At 38.5% G+C, this 16,679-nt stretch overlaps 3 protein-coding genes across 4 annotated transcripts; all 3 read right to left on the bottom strand.

Moving 5' to 3' along the window:
* Positions 1 to 3,256: 3,256 nt before the first annotated feature.
* LOC311045527 (regakine-1-like) lies at positions 3,257 to 4,568 on the bottom strand. The gene is made up of 4 exons (XM_084057421.1): positions 4,339 to 4,568; positions 3,887 to 4,001; positions 3,449 to 3,526; positions 3,257 to 3,339 (listed from the first exon to the last, which is right to left on the bottom strand). Exons 1-4 carry the CDS (start codon positions 4,415 to 4,417, stop codon positions 3,294 to 3,296), a joined length of 318 nt encoding a protein of 105 aa, XP_083913547.1. The 5' UTR covers positions 4,418 to 4,568; the 3' UTR covers positions 3,257 to 3,293.
* Positions 4,569 to 6,165: 1,597 nt separating this feature from the next.
* Positions 6,166 to 10,828, bottom strand: LOC311045663 (C-C motif chemokine 20-like). The gene is made up of 5 exons (XM_084057615.1): positions 10,723 to 10,828; positions 7,565 to 7,727; positions 7,107 to 7,227; positions 6,553 to 6,630; positions 6,166 to 6,438 (listed from the first exon to the last, which is right to left on the bottom strand). Exons 2-5 carry the CDS (start codon positions 7,641 to 7,643, stop codon positions 6,393 to 6,395), a joined length of 324 nt encoding a protein of 107 aa, XP_083913741.1. The 5' UTR covers positions 7,644 to 7,727; positions 10,723 to 10,828; the 3' UTR covers positions 6,166 to 6,392.
* LOC311045664 (C-C motif chemokine 20-like) lies at positions 9,065 to 10,880 on the bottom strand. 2 transcript variants are annotated; one of them, XM_084057617.1, is made up of 5 exons: positions 10,787 to 10,880; positions 10,594 to 10,752; positions 10,133 to 10,250; positions 9,570 to 9,647; positions 9,065 to 9,447 (listed from the first exon to the last, which is right to left on the bottom strand). In XM_084057617.1, exons 2-5 carry the CDS (start codon positions 10,670 to 10,672, stop codon positions 9,402 to 9,404), a joined length of 321 nt encoding a protein of 106 aa, XP_083913743.1. In that variant the 5' UTR covers positions 10,673 to 10,752; positions 10,787 to 10,880; the 3' UTR covers positions 9,065 to 9,401. The 2 variants fall into 2 exon arrangements, with proteins under 2 accessions (XP_083913743.1, XP_083913742.1); XM_084057616.1 differs by lacking the exon at positions 10,787 to 10,880 and having other exon boundaries at positions 9,067 to 9,447; positions 10,594 to 10,723.
* Positions 10,881 to 16,679: the final 5,799 nt, after the last annotated feature.

Here is a 16,679-nt window from a genome sequence, read left to right as displayed (position 1 = left end):
ATGATGATGGTGATGTAATAATGGCTGGGAGCATGGTTCTGGGACCGTCATTTGGGATGTATTCATGCATGCGACCGGAGAGAGAAGAGAAGAAAAAAAAAACACAGTTTACAGTTTGTTCAGCTTTGATGAATTCGTCCCACTTTGGGCACGGGTTTGGCAGACGGGTGACAGCTATATTTCATGAGCCAGGCGCGTGCGTCATCTGTGTCTTTTTCTTTGTTCATAAGTATTGCATGCTTTGCTTTGGGAAGACTTGTTTGTTTGTGAAAAGCCCAGGAAAGCCACTTAATCCACAGACACATGATACTGTGGCCCATTATTTTATGCACACATTGAAGGGGTTTAAAATGATGGAAGTGGCCTTGTTTTCCAGCCACTGTCCTACCTACTCCTACGAGTATGAAGTCTTGCCCCCCTGGCAGCATCGACCACTTAAAGCTCTATTTTCAAAAGATTGTAACTTTTTCAGCACAACAAAGAAATTCAAAAATGTTGCCTATTATGAAATGCTCAAAATAAGGAAGCCAGGGATAAAGTGCTTAAGCCCTGTCATGAAAAAGCTTCTACACTGTTGGGGAAAGATGTCTTAGCTTTAGATTTTAGAATTTGTACACATACAATATAACACATAATAAGTGTGCGAGAACATTAACCACTCAAACCCCAGCATCCGTATTGTGGGGAAAGCTTTAGCTGAAAATAGCAGATCGACAAGCTCACGCGTTGCGTTGTGAGCTTGTCGATCTGCTATTTTCTGCTATTTTCAATAACACAAAATAGAAAATACACTAATAATGAGCCCTGGTTACCCATATGAAGTTTAAGTGGTTAAAGGGGGTGTAAATTATTATAATTATTTTGTAAAACAAAAAAAACGTTTTAATAAATAGAAACAATTAAGCTCTATATTCTGATATTAATCATTGTGTTCATCAGCTTAATCAGCTTAATTTTTATAGTGTTCCAGTTCCATTTTGTCTGCTCATTTCGTTTTGTGTCATCACTTCCAAATGGGTTTGTTTATCCTATATCCTGTAGGCCTGAGTCTTCTCTCCGCTGATTGGAGAAAATTGCTTTCCCGACTTGAAAACATATTTTCTGTTTACTAAAGAGCCGCGGAAATCCCCTGTTACTGAACAAACGTTCTATAACAATTATGGGAATATAGAGCTATTAAAAACTTATTTTAACAAAAACATATCACTTTACAGCACCTTTAAAAGACTTACCAGACATTCAGCACCACTTTCACGACTTTGATGCAACATCTCCATCTAGTGTTCAAAAGGCTTATAGATACAGTATTCCAAGGGAGAGCAATGAAATCTGTTTAGGCTGAATATAACCTACTACTGTGTAGCTACGCCCTTATTTCTATTAATTTAAGAATTTTGTAGTGTTTATATCTACGTGCTTAAATATGTTCATGTTTGTTGTGTGATTTCATATTTTCACATTTTCATGGTACACACTTGTGTGCGTATGTTCAAAGATATTTGCAAAAGACAATGTGCTATGAATGACCAATAACAGTATTATAATAGTCATGATGACATTGCATACTGTATTAAACTGGTTCTCAACTTCTGGTCCGGGGACCACCAGAGGTCCAAATGAAGACCCTTATACGGCTCTGTAACTCTGAGAGTGTACACATGAAATGGACCCTTACATGCATTATATGCTGCTTATAACACTATAATTAGAGTGATAAGCCCTCATGAAGCTTATGGCAATCTTAACACATTATAAAGCACTTCACGTCAAGGACAGAAGGTCAAGTATAAATGCATTATAATCCGCTTATAACAACTATATCATGTAAAATGGCAGTTATGAGCAGAACACATTATAAGCAGAACACATTTAAAATTTACCATTTATAAGCATTTTATTATTATTATTATTATTATTATTATTTATACATTACATACATGGGCTAAATCGCTACCCACATGTTCTGTTACATACAGAATATTCGTTCCGTTATTGAGCTTACTCATTCATTACACAACACTGCAATACTGTGTACACACATGCTCGCACACACGCACGCACACACACGCACGCACGCACGCACGCACGCACACACACACACACAATTCTGCATGGGTTGTCATTGTTGTGCTGAGAGTGTACAAGTATTACTCTCAGAGTTACAGACCCATAAGGGTCCATTTGGACCCTTGTGTGGTCCCCAGACCTTCAGTTGAGAAACAGTGGAATTACCTGTATTTCTACTTCCTGTAAATTACCTGCCCTCGTCGTCATCACTTCCTCATGCTGCTGTCAGAACACTGTTTATTTCTTTACTACGTCCTGAAAACTTTCACCGCTGGAATTTCTCTTCACAACCACCACAACCCATGCAGAACACAATGCTATAGCACGGTGAGTGACAGGTGTGTGTGTGTGTGTGTGTGTGTGTGTGTGTGTGTGTGTGTGTGTGTGTGTGTGTGTGTGTGTGTGTGTGTGTGTGTGTGTGTGTATTGTGTACACAGTACACAGTACAGTATTGTATGTAGGTATGTAGTGCAGTGTTGTGTGATGATGAATGAATAATTGCTCAATAACAGAACCAATATCCTGTACAGTAAACATTTAAGAAAACCTGGGTAGTGCTTTCTATGTAGCCCGTGTTTATAATGCATAAATAAATACAAATAATAATACAATTCTTATTATGTCATTATTGTTATAATGACAACTTATGAGTGCTTATGTTATAAGCAGATTGTAATGCATTTATATAGCTATACTGCCCTGCCAAGGTAAAGAGCAGTAACTACGTTTTTGGACACGCCGACTTATTTGTGTATCCCAAAGGTCAAATTAGCCTTTGTGATTTTGGGGGATAAACAATTACCTCAAGAACAGATGCAAAGTTAGTGTAATATCACTTATATGCCGATATCTCATTTGGCTGACCAGTTGAATCACTTTTAAACCCATTTTTCAGTGATTTTTTTTTTCGTAGTTACTGCTCTTTACCGTGGCAGGGCAGTATAGTATAGCTACAGTACTCTTTGAACCCATAAGGTCACTGGAGAGATGATTCATTTATAAAACATTTATTGGCGCCATACAGTAATAGTTACAAACATTGCAACTTCTTCTACAAACAAAGACGATGGCTATATAGTTAGAAAAACACAAATATTGTGTTTGGTGCTCTTACAACCGAGCTGACGAGTCTTATTGCATAGCAAAACAGCTTTTTTTTTTACAAATGATTAACTTTTCTTTAACAGATTACAAAATATCGTCCATCCTTAAGAGCCAACATGCATTCATTTGGAACCAGGAGTCTTGCCATGCATCTTCTGGGCTTTGTTCCTGAAATAATAAGTGTACTATTAATCATTTGTTTTTACACTATCAGATATGTAAAGGTGTTCAATTATACACGTTAATGTGAACAAAATATTTTATTTTTAATCTTTACCTTAAACGTTCAATGTAGCTCATTACCCAGTCCTCGGATGGGTTAGCGCATGTCTCTTTGCCCTTTTTTGTGTGGAAACTGCAGAAGAAACACGTTAGACATTAATGATCAGTACACTGAATGCATGCCACACAGCGGGTTACACTTCCCAACCATAGAGGTCAGAGGTCAGAGGTCAAGCATCCACAAGATCCACACCACTGTTAACCAAACATAGGGTCACTGCCCATTTTGGGTCCCATTCTTACAGGTCATGAGAAGCAAAAAATCATTGGTGTTTCAGAAATGTTCAATTAAAATGTGAAAGTAGTGACAAATGGCACGCGTTTTGAGCTTGTAGATTGGCTATTTTCACTTTAAAAAAAAAATAGGGCTTAAAGGGATAGTTCACTCCCAAAATGTACTACTACTGTACATTCAGTCCATATAGCTACTCACATTATAGCGTTGATGGAACAGTTCTCCTTGTCCGTCTGGACTGAATAGCTTCTGATGGCATTGAATGGAATACTGCCACTGCGGTAAGTTGTGCAGCAGCGGCGCCGAGAAGGTCCTGCCAAACAGAAGACAATCACATTGTTATAGAGCTGAGATATTAAAACTGCCACTGACATCACCTCCTTTTGACACTATTACCTTCTGAGTACTTAATACAAGTGCAATAATTCAAAGTTGTTTATTTACCAACATCCATAGCCTCCATATTCCATAATTTTCACTCTGATTATGATTCTGAATCAATGCAAGACCAATACAAATTTGCACACAAGAAAGGGAAGAAACTCAAAAATCCGGAGTGTTAATTTAAAGTGGGAAGAATATGTCCTTTAAGAGTTAACTGTCCGGATTTCACTGTGTGACAAACAAACATAAAATAGAGGCATACTTACTTGCAGATGCATGTGTTGCGAGCAGGCCGACTGCCAGGAGCATGAGAAGGGACAACATCGGAGCCCTGAGGTGCACCATGACTTCTACTGTGGTCGTTGTTTAGTTCTGTTCCTTTCTCTTCTGTCTTGGAGGTGTAGAGCTGCTGTGTTCTCCTGTCTATTGAGGTGTAGAGGTGCTGTGTTCTCCTGTCTTTGAGTGTAGGAGTATAGATCTCTTGTGTTCTCCTGTCTTGGAGGTGTAGAGGTGATGTGGAGAGATGCTGGTCCCAGCAGTCTTATATACTACATGCCCTGAGAAGCAGGCAATGTCAAACCCTCATTTAAGGGACCTATGGGTTTTCCTGCCTCAGAGTGCCTACGCTGCCCTTATTAACTATTACATAACAAAACTTCCCCCTCACTTTACCCTTGTGACCAAAAAGGGAACACCTGTCAGGTACAGTGATTGTGGGAATTAAATGTTAGAGTGTAACCTTACTCGCTTGTTGTTATTCACAAGCATTTGCTTGTTCAGATTAAATCTCTTTCATGTAATCTTTGCACCTTTTTCACATGTTGACTGCAATGTGTGTGTAACTACTAAAATATACAGAATAGCATAGTTAAATACAGTATTGTATAGTTAGTACAATTGCCGTTTTCATTTAAAGTAATATTTTATAGAGATCAACAATCATCTGAACAGTCACCTTTTAAGAGCTTCATGGATTAATTAAACATTGTCACACAGTGACGCAACATTGATTGATTGATTGAATATTTTAGATAGCACCTGAAGAAGCAAACAAGCGAAACGCGCTGTGCAAATAAAGAAAGCAAAATCAGTCCTGGAGTTGTGCGGCCCCTTCTTTTGAAGGTTTTTTCCTTTTAGTTGTATACATCTCTTGCACTGACCTGCACCTCCAGTCAAGGTCTTACAAAGATGTGCACGAGTCTTATTTAGTTCATATATATATATATATATATATATATATATACATATATATATATATATATATATATATATATACATATATATATATATATATATATATATATATATATATATATATATATATATATATATATATATATATATATATATATACATATATATATATATATATATATATATATATATATGTTTATATGTATTTCTATGTGTACTTGCTGTTTTGTTGTTGTCCTTTTAAGTTTCAACCTAATTCTTTTGCATGCATATACAGTATTGCTTCAGAGTCTTGCGTGATGAATGAATGATTGTTCAATAACAGAACCAATAGACATTACATTGCACCTTTATTCAAAGCACTTTACCACTGCGCATCACATTCACCCATTCACACACGCATTCACACACCTACGACGGTGGAGGAATGCATGCAAGGTACCAACCTGCTCACCGGGAGCAGGTAGTCGTTCAGTGTCTTGCTCAAGGACACTTCCACACTAACCGAGGGGAAGCAAAAGATTGAACCAGGAACCTTCCGCCGCCCACGTTGGCTTATATCAGTGTTATAAGCAGTTTGTAAGTTTATGTTTATAATGCATTGTAGACATGTGCTTCATAGAAAGTGATAGCCATATTAGTTTGATACTCTTGCCAGTCTTTGATCGTTGGTACAATAGAGAAATCACCCATGATTCACACCAGTGTATAGTATACTGCTTCGCATTACATGCAGTTACAGTACTCTTTGAACCCATAAATCAGGTCACTGGAGAGATGATTCATTCACAAAACATTTATTGGCGCCATATACAATAACAGTTACAACCATTGCAACTTCTTCTACAAACAAAGACGATGGCTATACAGTTAGAAAAACACAAATATTGTGGTCTTACAACCGAACGAACACAGGTCTTATTGCATAGGAAAACAGCTTTTTTTCAAATCATTAACAGTATTTTCTTTAACAAAATACAGACAGAAATGCAAAACAGGACATGGAAGCCTATACAGAAAAACAGTCAGAATGGAAGCACTCCACTGGCTGTCCTTAAAGAGCCCAAAATATAAAAGTATAAATTATAATACAAAATATCATCCATCCTTAAGAGCCAACATGCATTCATTTGGAACCAGGAGTCTTGCCATGCATCTTCTGGGCTTTGTTCCTGGAATAATAATATTTTATTATTAATAATTATATTATTAATAATTTGGTTGCTAATGTGAACATAAAATTCAAGTTGTGAATATGTTTTATTTTATTTCTTAACCTAACTTACCTTAAACGTTCAATGTAGTTCATCACCCAGTCCTCGGATGGGTTAGCGCATGTCTCTTTGCCCTTTTTTGTGTGGAAACTGCAAAGGAAACCCAGAGACATTAATAATGATCAGTGCACTGAATGCATACCACACAGTGCATTCCCCGAACCCGCTGCCCACCACAGTCAAAGACGTTACATTTCCCAACCATAGAGATCAGAGGTCAAGCAGCCACAAGACTGTATACGCCACTTAACCAAACATAGGGTCACTGCCCATTTTGGGTCCAATTCTAATAGGTCATGAGAAGCAAAGAAATCATTAGAGTTTCAGAAATGTTCAATTAAAATGTGAAAGTAGTGATGAATGACACGTGTTGTGAGCTTGTAGATCGGCTATTTTCATTTTTTCTTTTTTAAATAGGGCTTTATTTTTTACATTTTGGTCCTGAGACACCAAATGTCTCTTTTGCGTCTCAAGCTGAGACTTTTTGGGAACCCCTGCAATAGACAGAAGTGACAGAAGGAGACCACTGTCCCTCCACAGTAGAACTACGTTCAGTAAGTACTCACATGATAGCGTTGATGGAACAGTTCTCCTTGTCCGTCTGGACTGAATAGCCTTTGACGGCATTGAACGGAAGTTTGCTGCCGTAAGTTGTGCAGCAGCGGCGTCGTCGACAAGGTGCTCGTCCTGCCAAACAGAAGACAATCACATTGTTATAGAGCTGAGATATAAAACTGCTACTGATATCACTTCCATTTGACACTATTACTATTACCTTCTGAGTACATAATACAAGTGCAATAATGCAAAGTTATTTTTATTTACCAATATCCATAGCCTCCACAGTCCATAATTGATTATGATTCTGAATCAATGCAGGACCAATACAAATTTGCACACAAGAAAGGGAAGAAACACCAACATCCAGAGTGTTCATTTAAAGTGGGATACATTTATCCTTTAACAGTTAACTGTCCGGATTTCACTGTGTGACAAACAAACAGAAAAAAGAGGGCATACTTACTTGCTGATGCATGTGTTGCGAGCAGGCCGACTGCCAGGAGCATGAGAAGGGATAACATCGGAGCCCTGATGTGCACCATGACTTCTACTGTGGTCGTTGTTTAGTTATGTTCCTTTCTGTTCTGTCTTAGAGGTGTTAAGCTGCTGTGTTCTCCTGTCTATTGAGGTGTAGAGGTGCTGTGTTCTCCTGTCTTTTAGTGTAGGAGTAGATCTCTTGTGTTCTCCTGTCTTGGAGGTGCAGAGGTGATGTGGAGAGATGCTGGTCCCAGCGGTCTTATATACTACATGCCCTGAGAAGCAGGAAACTTCAAACCTTCATTTAAGGAACCTATGGGTTTTCCTGCCTCAGAGTGCCTACGCTGCCCTTATTAACATTTACATCACAAAACTTCCCCCTCACTTTACCCTTGTGACCAAAAAGGGAACACCTGTCAGGCACAGTGATTGTTGGAATTAAATGTTAGAGTGTAACCTTACTCGCTTGTTGTTATTCATAAGCATTCGCTTGTTCAGATTAAATATCTTTCATGTAATCTTTGCACCTTATTCACATGTTGACTGCAATGTGTGTGTAACTACTAAAATATACAGAATAGCTGCATATACAGTATTGTATAGTTAGTACAATTGCCGTTTTAATTTAAAGTAATATTTTATAGAGATCAACAATCGTGTGAACAGTCACCTTTTAAGAGCTTCATGGATTAATTAAACATTGTCACACAGTGACGCAACATTGATTGATTGGTTGAATATTTTATCAGACAGAAATGTAAAAACAGTTTGAGTACAGTCAAACACTTTGTCTAACAGGATAACACCAAAAAAGACCTTGCGGTCTTGTTTCCATTGGGGTCCTAGGTATTCAATTCATCAACATAAATAGCACCAAACATTCAATATTTTCGCAAATATAAAACACTATATGAACAGAGTAGGGAAACAAAAAGGGGGGGGGGGGTAAAGACAAGGGGGGGTCGCCTGTCTAAGGGAGAAGTGATAACTACCTCCTCTTAGGCCTCTTGAAACGTGAATTTTCAGGGCTGTTTTAAAGGATTTTTCTTTGAAGGGATGGGGTCAGGGCATTCCACGCTTGGGTTACCTGTGTTACAGTAATAGTATTATGCTCACCGGGAGCAGGTAGTCGTTCAGTGTCTTGCTCAAGGACACTTCGACACTAACCGAGGGGAAGCAAAAGATCGAACCGGGAACCTTCCGCTTCCCAAACAACCCCTCCACCTCTTGAGCCACTGCTGCCCACTACGTTGGCTTATATCAGTGTTATAAGCAGTTTGTAAGTTTATGTTTATAAATGCATTGTAGACATGTGCTTCATAGAAAGTGATATTATTTTGATACTCTTGCCAGTCTTTGATCGTTGGTACAATAGAGATATCACCCATGATTCACACTAGTGTATAGTATACTGCTTCGCATTACTTGCAGTTACAGTACTCTTTGAACCCATAAATCACTGGAGAGATGATTCATTCACAAAACATTTATTGGCGCCATATACAGTAGCAGTTACAAACATTGCAACTTCTTCTACAAACAAAGATGATGGCTAAACAGTTAGAAAAACACAAATATTGTGTTTGGTGCTCTTACAACTGAGCAGACACAGTTCTTATTGCATAGCAAAACAGCTTTTTTTCAAATCATTAACAGTATTTTCTTTAACAAAATACAGACAGAAATGCAAAACAGGACATGGAAGCCTGTACAGTAAAACAGTCAGAATGGAAGCACTCCACTGGCTGTCCTTAAAGAGCCCAAAATATAAAAGTATAAATTATAATACAAAATATCATCCATCCTTAAGAGCCAACATGCATTCATTTGGAACCAGCTGTCTTGCCATGCATCTTCTGGGCTTTGTTCCTGAAATAATAATATTGTATTATTAATAATAATATTATTAATCATTTTGTTGCTAATGTGAACATAAAATAATTATTATATATAAAATAAAATATATTTTATTTCTTTATTTCCTGCCTTACCTTAAACGTTCAATGTAGTTCATTACCCAGTCCTCGGATGGGTTAGCGCATGTCTCTCTGCCCTTTTTTGTGTGGAAACTGCAAAGGAAACCCAGAGACATTAATAATGATCAGTGCACTGAATGCATACCACACAGTGCATTCCCCGAACCCGCTGCCCACCACAGTCAAAGACGTTACATTTCCCAACCATAGAGATCAGAGGTCAAGCAGCCACAAGACTGTATACACCACTTAACCAAACATAGGGTCACTGCCCATTTTGGGTCCCATTCTTATAGGTCATGAGAAGCAAAGAAATCATTAGAGTTTCAGAAATGTTCAATTAAAATGTGAAAGTAGTGACGAATGGCACGCGTTGTGAGCTTGTACTGTAGATCGGCTATTTTCAATTTTTTTTTAAAATGGGGATTTTTTTTTTTACATTTCGGTCCCGAGACACAAAATGTCTCTTTTGCGTCTCAAGCTGAGACTTTTTGGGAACCCCTGCAATAGACAGAAGTGACAGAAGGACACCACTGTCCCTCCACAGTAGAACTACGTTCAGTAAGTACAGTACTCACATGATAGCGTTGATGGAGCAGTTCTCCTTGTCCGTCTGGACTGAATAGCCTCTGATGGCATTGAACGGAAGTTTGCTGCCATAAGTTGTGCAGCAGCGGCGTTGAGAAGGTGCTCGTCCTGCCAAACAGAAGACAATCACATTGTTATAGAGCTGAGATATTAAAACTGCTACTGATATCACCTCCTTTTGACACTATTACCTTCTGAGTACATAGTGCAGTGCAGTAATATATCATTGCAGTGCAATAATTCAAAGTTATTTATTTACCAAACCAATATCCATAGCCTCCACAATCCATAATTGATTATGATTATGGACCAATACAAATTTGCACACAAGAAAGGGAAGAAACACCAAAATCCGGAGTGTTAATTTAAAGTGGGAAAAATGTATCCTTTAAGAATTAACTGTCCGGATTTCACTGTGTGACAAACAAACAGAAAATAGAGGCATACTTACTTGCTGATGCATGTGTTACGAGCAGGCCGACTGCCAGGAGCATGAGAAGGGATAACATTGGAGCCCTGATGTGCACCATGACTTCTACTGTGGTCGTTGTTTCGTTCTGTTCCTTTCTGTTCTGTCTTGGAGGTGTAGAGCTGCTGTGTTCTCCTGTCTATTGAGGTGTAGAGCTGCTGTGTTCTCCTGTCTATTGAGTGTAGGAGTAGATCTCTTGTGTTCTCCTGTCTTGGAGGTGTAGAGGTGCTGTGTTCTCCTGTCTTTGAGAGTGGGAGTAGATCTCTTGTGTTCTCCTGTCTTGGAGGTGTAGAGGTGATGTGTGCAGAGATGCTGGTCCCAGCGGTCTTATATACTACATGCCCTGAGAAGCAGGAAACTTCAAACCCTCATTTAAGGGACCTATGGGTTTTCCTGCCTCAGTGAGCGCCTACGCTGCCCTTATTAACTATTACATCACAAAACTTCCCCCTCACTTTACCCTTGTGACCAAACAGGCACAGTGACATACTGACATTTAATTCCCTGTGGGAAGAATTAAATATTACAGTGTAACCTTACTCGCTTGTTGTCATTCATAAGCATTTGCTTGTTCAGATTAAATATCTTTCATGTAATCTTTGCACCTTATTCACATGATGACTGATATTTTAGTAACTACTAAAATATACAGAATAGTATAGTTAAATACAGTATTGTATAGTTAGTACAATTGCCGTTTTCATTTAAAGTAATATTTTACTCTATGAGCATTCACCTTTAGAGCTTCAAGGATTAATTAAACATATTTTATTAGACAGAAATGTAAAAGCAGTTTGAGTACAGTCAAACACTTTGTCTAAAAGGATTGCACCAAAAAGGTCCTTGCGGTCTTGTTTCCATTGGGGTCCTAGGTATTCAATTCATCAACATATAAAATAGCACCAAACATTCAATATTATCACAAATATAGAACACTATATGAACAGAGTAGAAAAAGGGGGGGGGGGGGTAAAGACAGGGGGGGGGGGGGGGGTCGCCAGTCTAAGGGAGAAGTGATAACTACCTCCCCCTTTGGCCTCTTGAAAGGTGAATTTTCAGGGCTGTTCTAAAGGATTTTTCTTTGGAGGGATGGGGTCAGGGCATTCCACACTTGAGTTACCTGTGTTACAGTAATAGTATTATGTAATATGATAGCCTACAATAGATGGGCTTAAAATAGTCTAGACTATAGAATACAACAGAATAGAGTACAGTACAATACGTGTAATCAAAGAGTAGATTTGTGACACATATAAACCACTTTATGGACTTCCGTACTCCTTCAAATATATACACAGTATACCATATATTATATACTGTATATGTGCATACATATGTGTATATATATATATAGTATATGCTTATGTGTATTTCTATGTGTACTTGCTGTTTTGTTGTTGTCCTTTTAAGTTTCAACCTAATTTGTTGCATGCATATATATTGCTACAGATTTGTTTGTAAGTAAACCAATACAAATTGTTTAGCCTAAAGCTAAAGACTAGTTATACGCTCACACATTCCTTCAAAGCCAGTTGAACGTAGTGGGAATTTATCGGGGAATTCAAAGCGAGGCTCTTATAAGGAAGTTGACATAGTGTAATGTGACCGTGTGTTTAGAGAAGTCAAACAGTTCTTTGTTTAGAGTCAATACACAAAAACCTTAGACGATTGCATAATCTTCAAGATGTGGCCGATGTGCCAGTGTGGCAAGGCTTTGTCTGGGCTGATGAATTGTTTCTAGGTCAAAGGAACACTCAGCGGCTTGAACCGTGACCAAAGGGGAAAACGTAGACGTCAGTAACAAATATCAAATAGGTCAGAAGAATGAATGTCACGTAATGAATATCATAACCTACATTCTCTGAAACCACAACCTGGTTTTGTACATGCAATGTATGTGTGAAGCAATATTGGGTTTATACCGTTTCATTTATATTTGATGCAAGCACTACCTAACGTCACAGTAAGAAGTTCAATGTGGCTTTAATTTGTTTTGTAATGAGATGCTATGATAATTATGCTGAACATAGTCGTGGCAAAACTAAAAACTAAAAAATATAACAATGGAGACATGTTCTTCATCTCTACATGAGTGAGTTTGAGTGTTCTAGTTGTATTTGCTGTAGGCCTACAGTATGTTGGTTACATTACAAAATAGACCTATACAGTATAAATGCATTCATAATGGGGCATGAAAGTTCCAAATACCATATCGTTAGCCTCATAGCATAATTGCCTAACTCACTTTTTGGTGAAATTCACATTTTTGCCTATAGTTCTACTCTCCTAACACTGCTGCATCATTGTGCCTGATTGCCTATGTCCTAAGCCAACCAGAATGCTTGTTACATACAGTACCAAAAATGACTTAGGCAGAAAGTGCTTTTCAACTTTTTGACTTAGACAGAAAGTGTTTTTTTTTTGTAACAAGCATTCTGATAGGCTGAGAACATTGGCAATAAGGCAGGATGAATCAGCAGCGTTAGGAGAGTAGAGTTAGGCAGATATAAATAAAGGCAGATAAACATGAGAAAACGTCATCTAGGTGACTTAGGCAAAAAGTGTTTTTTTGTTTGTTTTGTCTCTCCTGAAAACCTTACAAATATGAGTTAGGAAGTTATGCTATGAGGCTAACCATATTTCTTTTCTTTAAGAATGTGTATGTGTATATTACCTTTATGTGTGTGTACAAATGTACAAAACAATCCAGTATTGGGCCTGGCAATAGAAGTACCTTTAAAGAAATGAATCAATTTAGATATATTATTAAATGTTTTCTTATTTTTTCTGAACAAATAACAAGTCAAAATGAACTGGTTAACACAACCAACAAAGGCTGAGAAGAGTGTGACGTCATTATGATTCTGAGCATGATGAAGCATATTCATATCTACGAGGTAGTTTATTTTTGACCAACAGAATTTGCATTACAAAACACCAGAGCCTTAGAGAAGTCCATAAGCAAATGTCAAAAAGTTTCACCTTGTTATTAATAGACAACAGCATGGAAAGAGACATTTACTCAGAGAGGATGGGGTTTTTGCACCCGCTTGTCACTCTTGCCATCTGACCCAAATACTGTACAATTTCCATACCCCCCCCCCCCCCCCCCTGTGGTTATGAGGTTGACAGAGGAGTGCTGCATCTCCATCTGAGACGGAATGAACGTGATCGACTCACTATGTCTCTCCACCTTACTGGTACTCAGTGGTGGGAAAATGTCTTATTAAGTAAAAGTATCAATAATGCAAAGCAGACTCTGTTACAATTAAAAGGCAGTACATCTAAATTGACTTGAGTAAAAATGTTGGTATCAAAAGTACTTAAAGTACCAAAAGTAGAATGCACTTTGTCCTATTTCAAGGCATCAAATGTATACAAATATGAAATTGAAATAGTCATTTAATTGTAGTTGTGGTGCTACTGCTGCCCAAAGAACTGACTCATAATAAAACAGTTCAGAATGGTATATTGCCTTTCTAACACTGCTGGCACGAAGAAAAATCCTCCTAGAGTGGAAATCTCCATGTTGTCCCTAAACCAGATCTTTGGCCGTAAATGACGTAATGTTATACTTGAAATTATAGATTTTTTTATTTGATGTATGACGATCACAGGCGGATGTATGTCCACCTGAGGCGCCAATAACCTTATATAATAATCTTACTAGTCTGACAATACTTCCTGATGCAACATAAGGCTTTGTCTTATTTGGGGAGGAGGGGAGGAGGAGAGGAAAAAAAAAAAAAAAAAACGTTTTTTTTTTAGAACCTTTTGTGGATTTCGCTGATTTCACTATTTTTCTTGTGTGTGTTATGATGTTGCTTCTTTGTCTTGTGTAATTTTGCAGCACAGACTACAGTGGAAAAGCAAATCCCATGAAGATGCTGAAACAAGACACTGAACCCTTAACCGCTCCTGATGAGCGGGTTGGTGCCTTGCATGGTCGCTTCTGCCATCTGTGTGTGGATGTGTGTGTGTGTGTGTGTGTGTGTGTGTGTGTGTGTGTGTGTGTGTGTGTGTGTGTGTGTGTGTGTGTGTGTGTGTGTGTGTGTGTGTGTGTGTGTGTGTGTGTGTGTGTGTGTGTGTGTGTGTGTGTGTGTGTGTGTGTGTGTGTGTGTGTGTGTGTGTGTGTGAATGGGTGAATGCAACACACATTGTAAAGCACTTTGAATAAAGACACTTTAGAAATACAGGCTATTTAACATGATTGAATCCAAGTGGTCACAGTGGTCTGCAATGTCAAGGCTGTGGTGTAAAGAATTATATTATTTACTGTACCACAGCACCAGTGGTGGAAGAAGTACTCAGATATTTTATTTAAGTAAAAGTAGCAATACCACAATATAAAAATACTCTGTTACAAGTAAAAGGCCTGTGTTTAAAAGGTTACTTGAGTAAAAGTACAAAAGCGTTACATTGGTGCCGTGACCCGAATTGGGTTCCCCCGTGGGAGGAGGAGGTCAAAAAGTGAGTGAGTGAAGCGGAGTGGCTCACAACCTCAGCCTGATACAGTGAAATTCTAATATCTCCCCGAAACTATGCAAGATTCCCTTTGGCTTAATGGTTAAGATATTGGCTTTCCACGGAAGACTGGGGTTCAAATCTTGGGAAGTTACATTTGCTCTAGTCTGGGAGGGTTAGCGTCGGAGCTTGGACAGCAGGGGCGCGGCCACTGCGTTGTGATTCAAATCAACAGCCAATGAAGAAAAGGGGGCGGGATCCACATGCAGTGGGTGATGCATCTAAATAGGATCGACGGGAAGCAATTTCCCCTTGAGAAATTTCGGCCGCCATTGTTGTGTACTGCTGTTTGCCTCTCGTCGGACTTTTTAGACGAGTTGCACAGCTCTCAGACCGGTAAGAGGCGTGTCCGCTCAGATTCAGAGCGTGACGTACATCCCGCCCACAAATACCAGGGCTGTGGCCCAGAAGTTCCTCGCCAGAGCTGGCGAAAACTTCTGGGAACTCAGATTACATTTGCTCATGTTATCGTTACTGTTGTTGTTACTGTTATTGTTGTTATTGTTGTTGTTGTTGTTGTTGTTGTTGTTGTTGTTGTTGTAGGCTACTGATGTCTCTCTTATGTTACAGTTTCAGGACTATGACTGATCTGGACAGCAAGCGGGTTCAAGAAGCCATGGAGAACATTCAATGAATGCATTTATTCGCCACACCTGCCATTTGGTTACCTAGTAGTCAGTCCACTTTCCAGTCAATTTGCAATCTGACATTTACTACTGCACAATGATTTTCCATAACCGCCGATCCCCCCAGATTCTAAAAGGGCATAAAAGGGACACAGGCAGACAGGCAGTTACAACTGATACTCTGACAACGAGTATAACAGGTAGCCTATTGCATCACAGGGTGGGGCATGCATTCCCAACTTTCCAAAGTTGCATCATTCCAGAGTAGGGCAGTAGGCCGCTGCACAGCGGGCCAACAAGCACTAGTCTAGTACTATGAATGACCTCCAGGAATGTCTATGTACTGCAGTGGTGGAAAAATACTAAAATGTTCTATTTCAGTAAAAGTATCAATACTGCAACATAGAAATACTCTGTTACAAGTAAAAGTCAGGAATTCAAAATGTACTTGAGTAAAAGTACAGAAGTATTGGCATAAAAATGTACTTAAAGTACCAAAAGTAAAAGTATTCGTTATGCAGAATGTCCCATTTCAAGTTTTCAAATGTATTAAAATCTTTTGAAAATAGCCGATCTACAAGCTCACAATGCGTCGCATCGCAACGCATTGTGAGCTTGTAGATCGGCTATTTTGAAATGGCCGAAATGTATAGGGCCGAAGTGGTTAATGTATGTTTTGTAATAATAATCAAAATCTACAGTAACTAGTAACTAAGTTTACAAATAATTAGATTAAAGTAAAAGTACAATATTTGCCTCTGAGATGTAGTAGAGTAGAAAGTATTGGAAATACTCAAGTAAAGTACAAATACCTCTTTTTTTTTTTTTTTTTACAGTACTTTTTTTTACAGTTACTTTCCACCACTGATGTAATGAAAGATTGCACTGCTTTCAGTGTGGCAATAATTGCCTCAGGCT

Source organism: Gymnoscopelus microlampas (assembly GCF_963454915.1).
Source record: "Gymnoscopelus microlampas genome assembly, chromosome: 5".
In the NCBI taxonomy this organism is placed as follows: domain Eukaryota; kingdom Metazoa; phylum Chordata; class Actinopteri; order Myctophiformes; family Myctophidae; genus Gymnoscopelus; species Gymnoscopelus microlampas.
The sequence above is the reverse complement of the archived record's forward strand: the minus strand, read 5'-3'. Positions and strand labels throughout refer to the sequence as shown.

Coding starts and splice junctions, on each gene's coding strand:
- LOC311045527 (XM_084057421.1), bottom strand. CDS start 4,417: ATGGTGCACCTCAGGGCTCCGATGTTGTCCCTTCTCATGCTCCTGGCA. Junction 4,002..4,338: donor CGCAACACATGCATCTGCAA/GTAAGTATGCCT, acceptor TCTGTTTGGCAG/GACCTTCTCGGCGCCGCTGC. Junction 3,527..3,886: donor TGTTCCATCAACGCTATAAT/GTGAGTAGCTAT, acceptor TTTCTTCTGCAG/TTTCCACACAAAAAAGGGCA.
- LOC311045663 (XM_084057615.1), bottom strand. CDS start 7,643: ATGGTGCACATCAGGGCTCCGATGTTATCCCTTCTCATGCTCCTGGCA. Junction 7,228..7,564: donor CGCAACACATGCATCAGCAA/GTAAGTATGCCC, acceptor TCTGTTTGGCAG/GACGAGCACCTTGTCGACGA. Junction 6,631..7,106: donor TGTTCCATCAACGCTATCAT/GTGAGTACTTAC, acceptor TTTCCTTTGCAG/TTTCCACACAAAAAAGGGCA.
- LOC311045664 (XM_084057617.1), bottom strand. CDS start 10,672: ATGGTGCACATCAGGGCTCCAATGTTATCCCTTCTCATGCTCCTGGCA. Junction 9,648..10,132: donor TGCTCCATCAACGCTATCAT/GTGAGTACTGTA, acceptor TTTCCTTTGCAG/TTTCCACACAAAAAAGGGCA. Junction 9,448..9,569: donor AACTACATTGAACGTTTAAG/GTAAGGCAGGAA, acceptor TTATTATTTCAG/GAACAAAGCCCAGAAGATGC.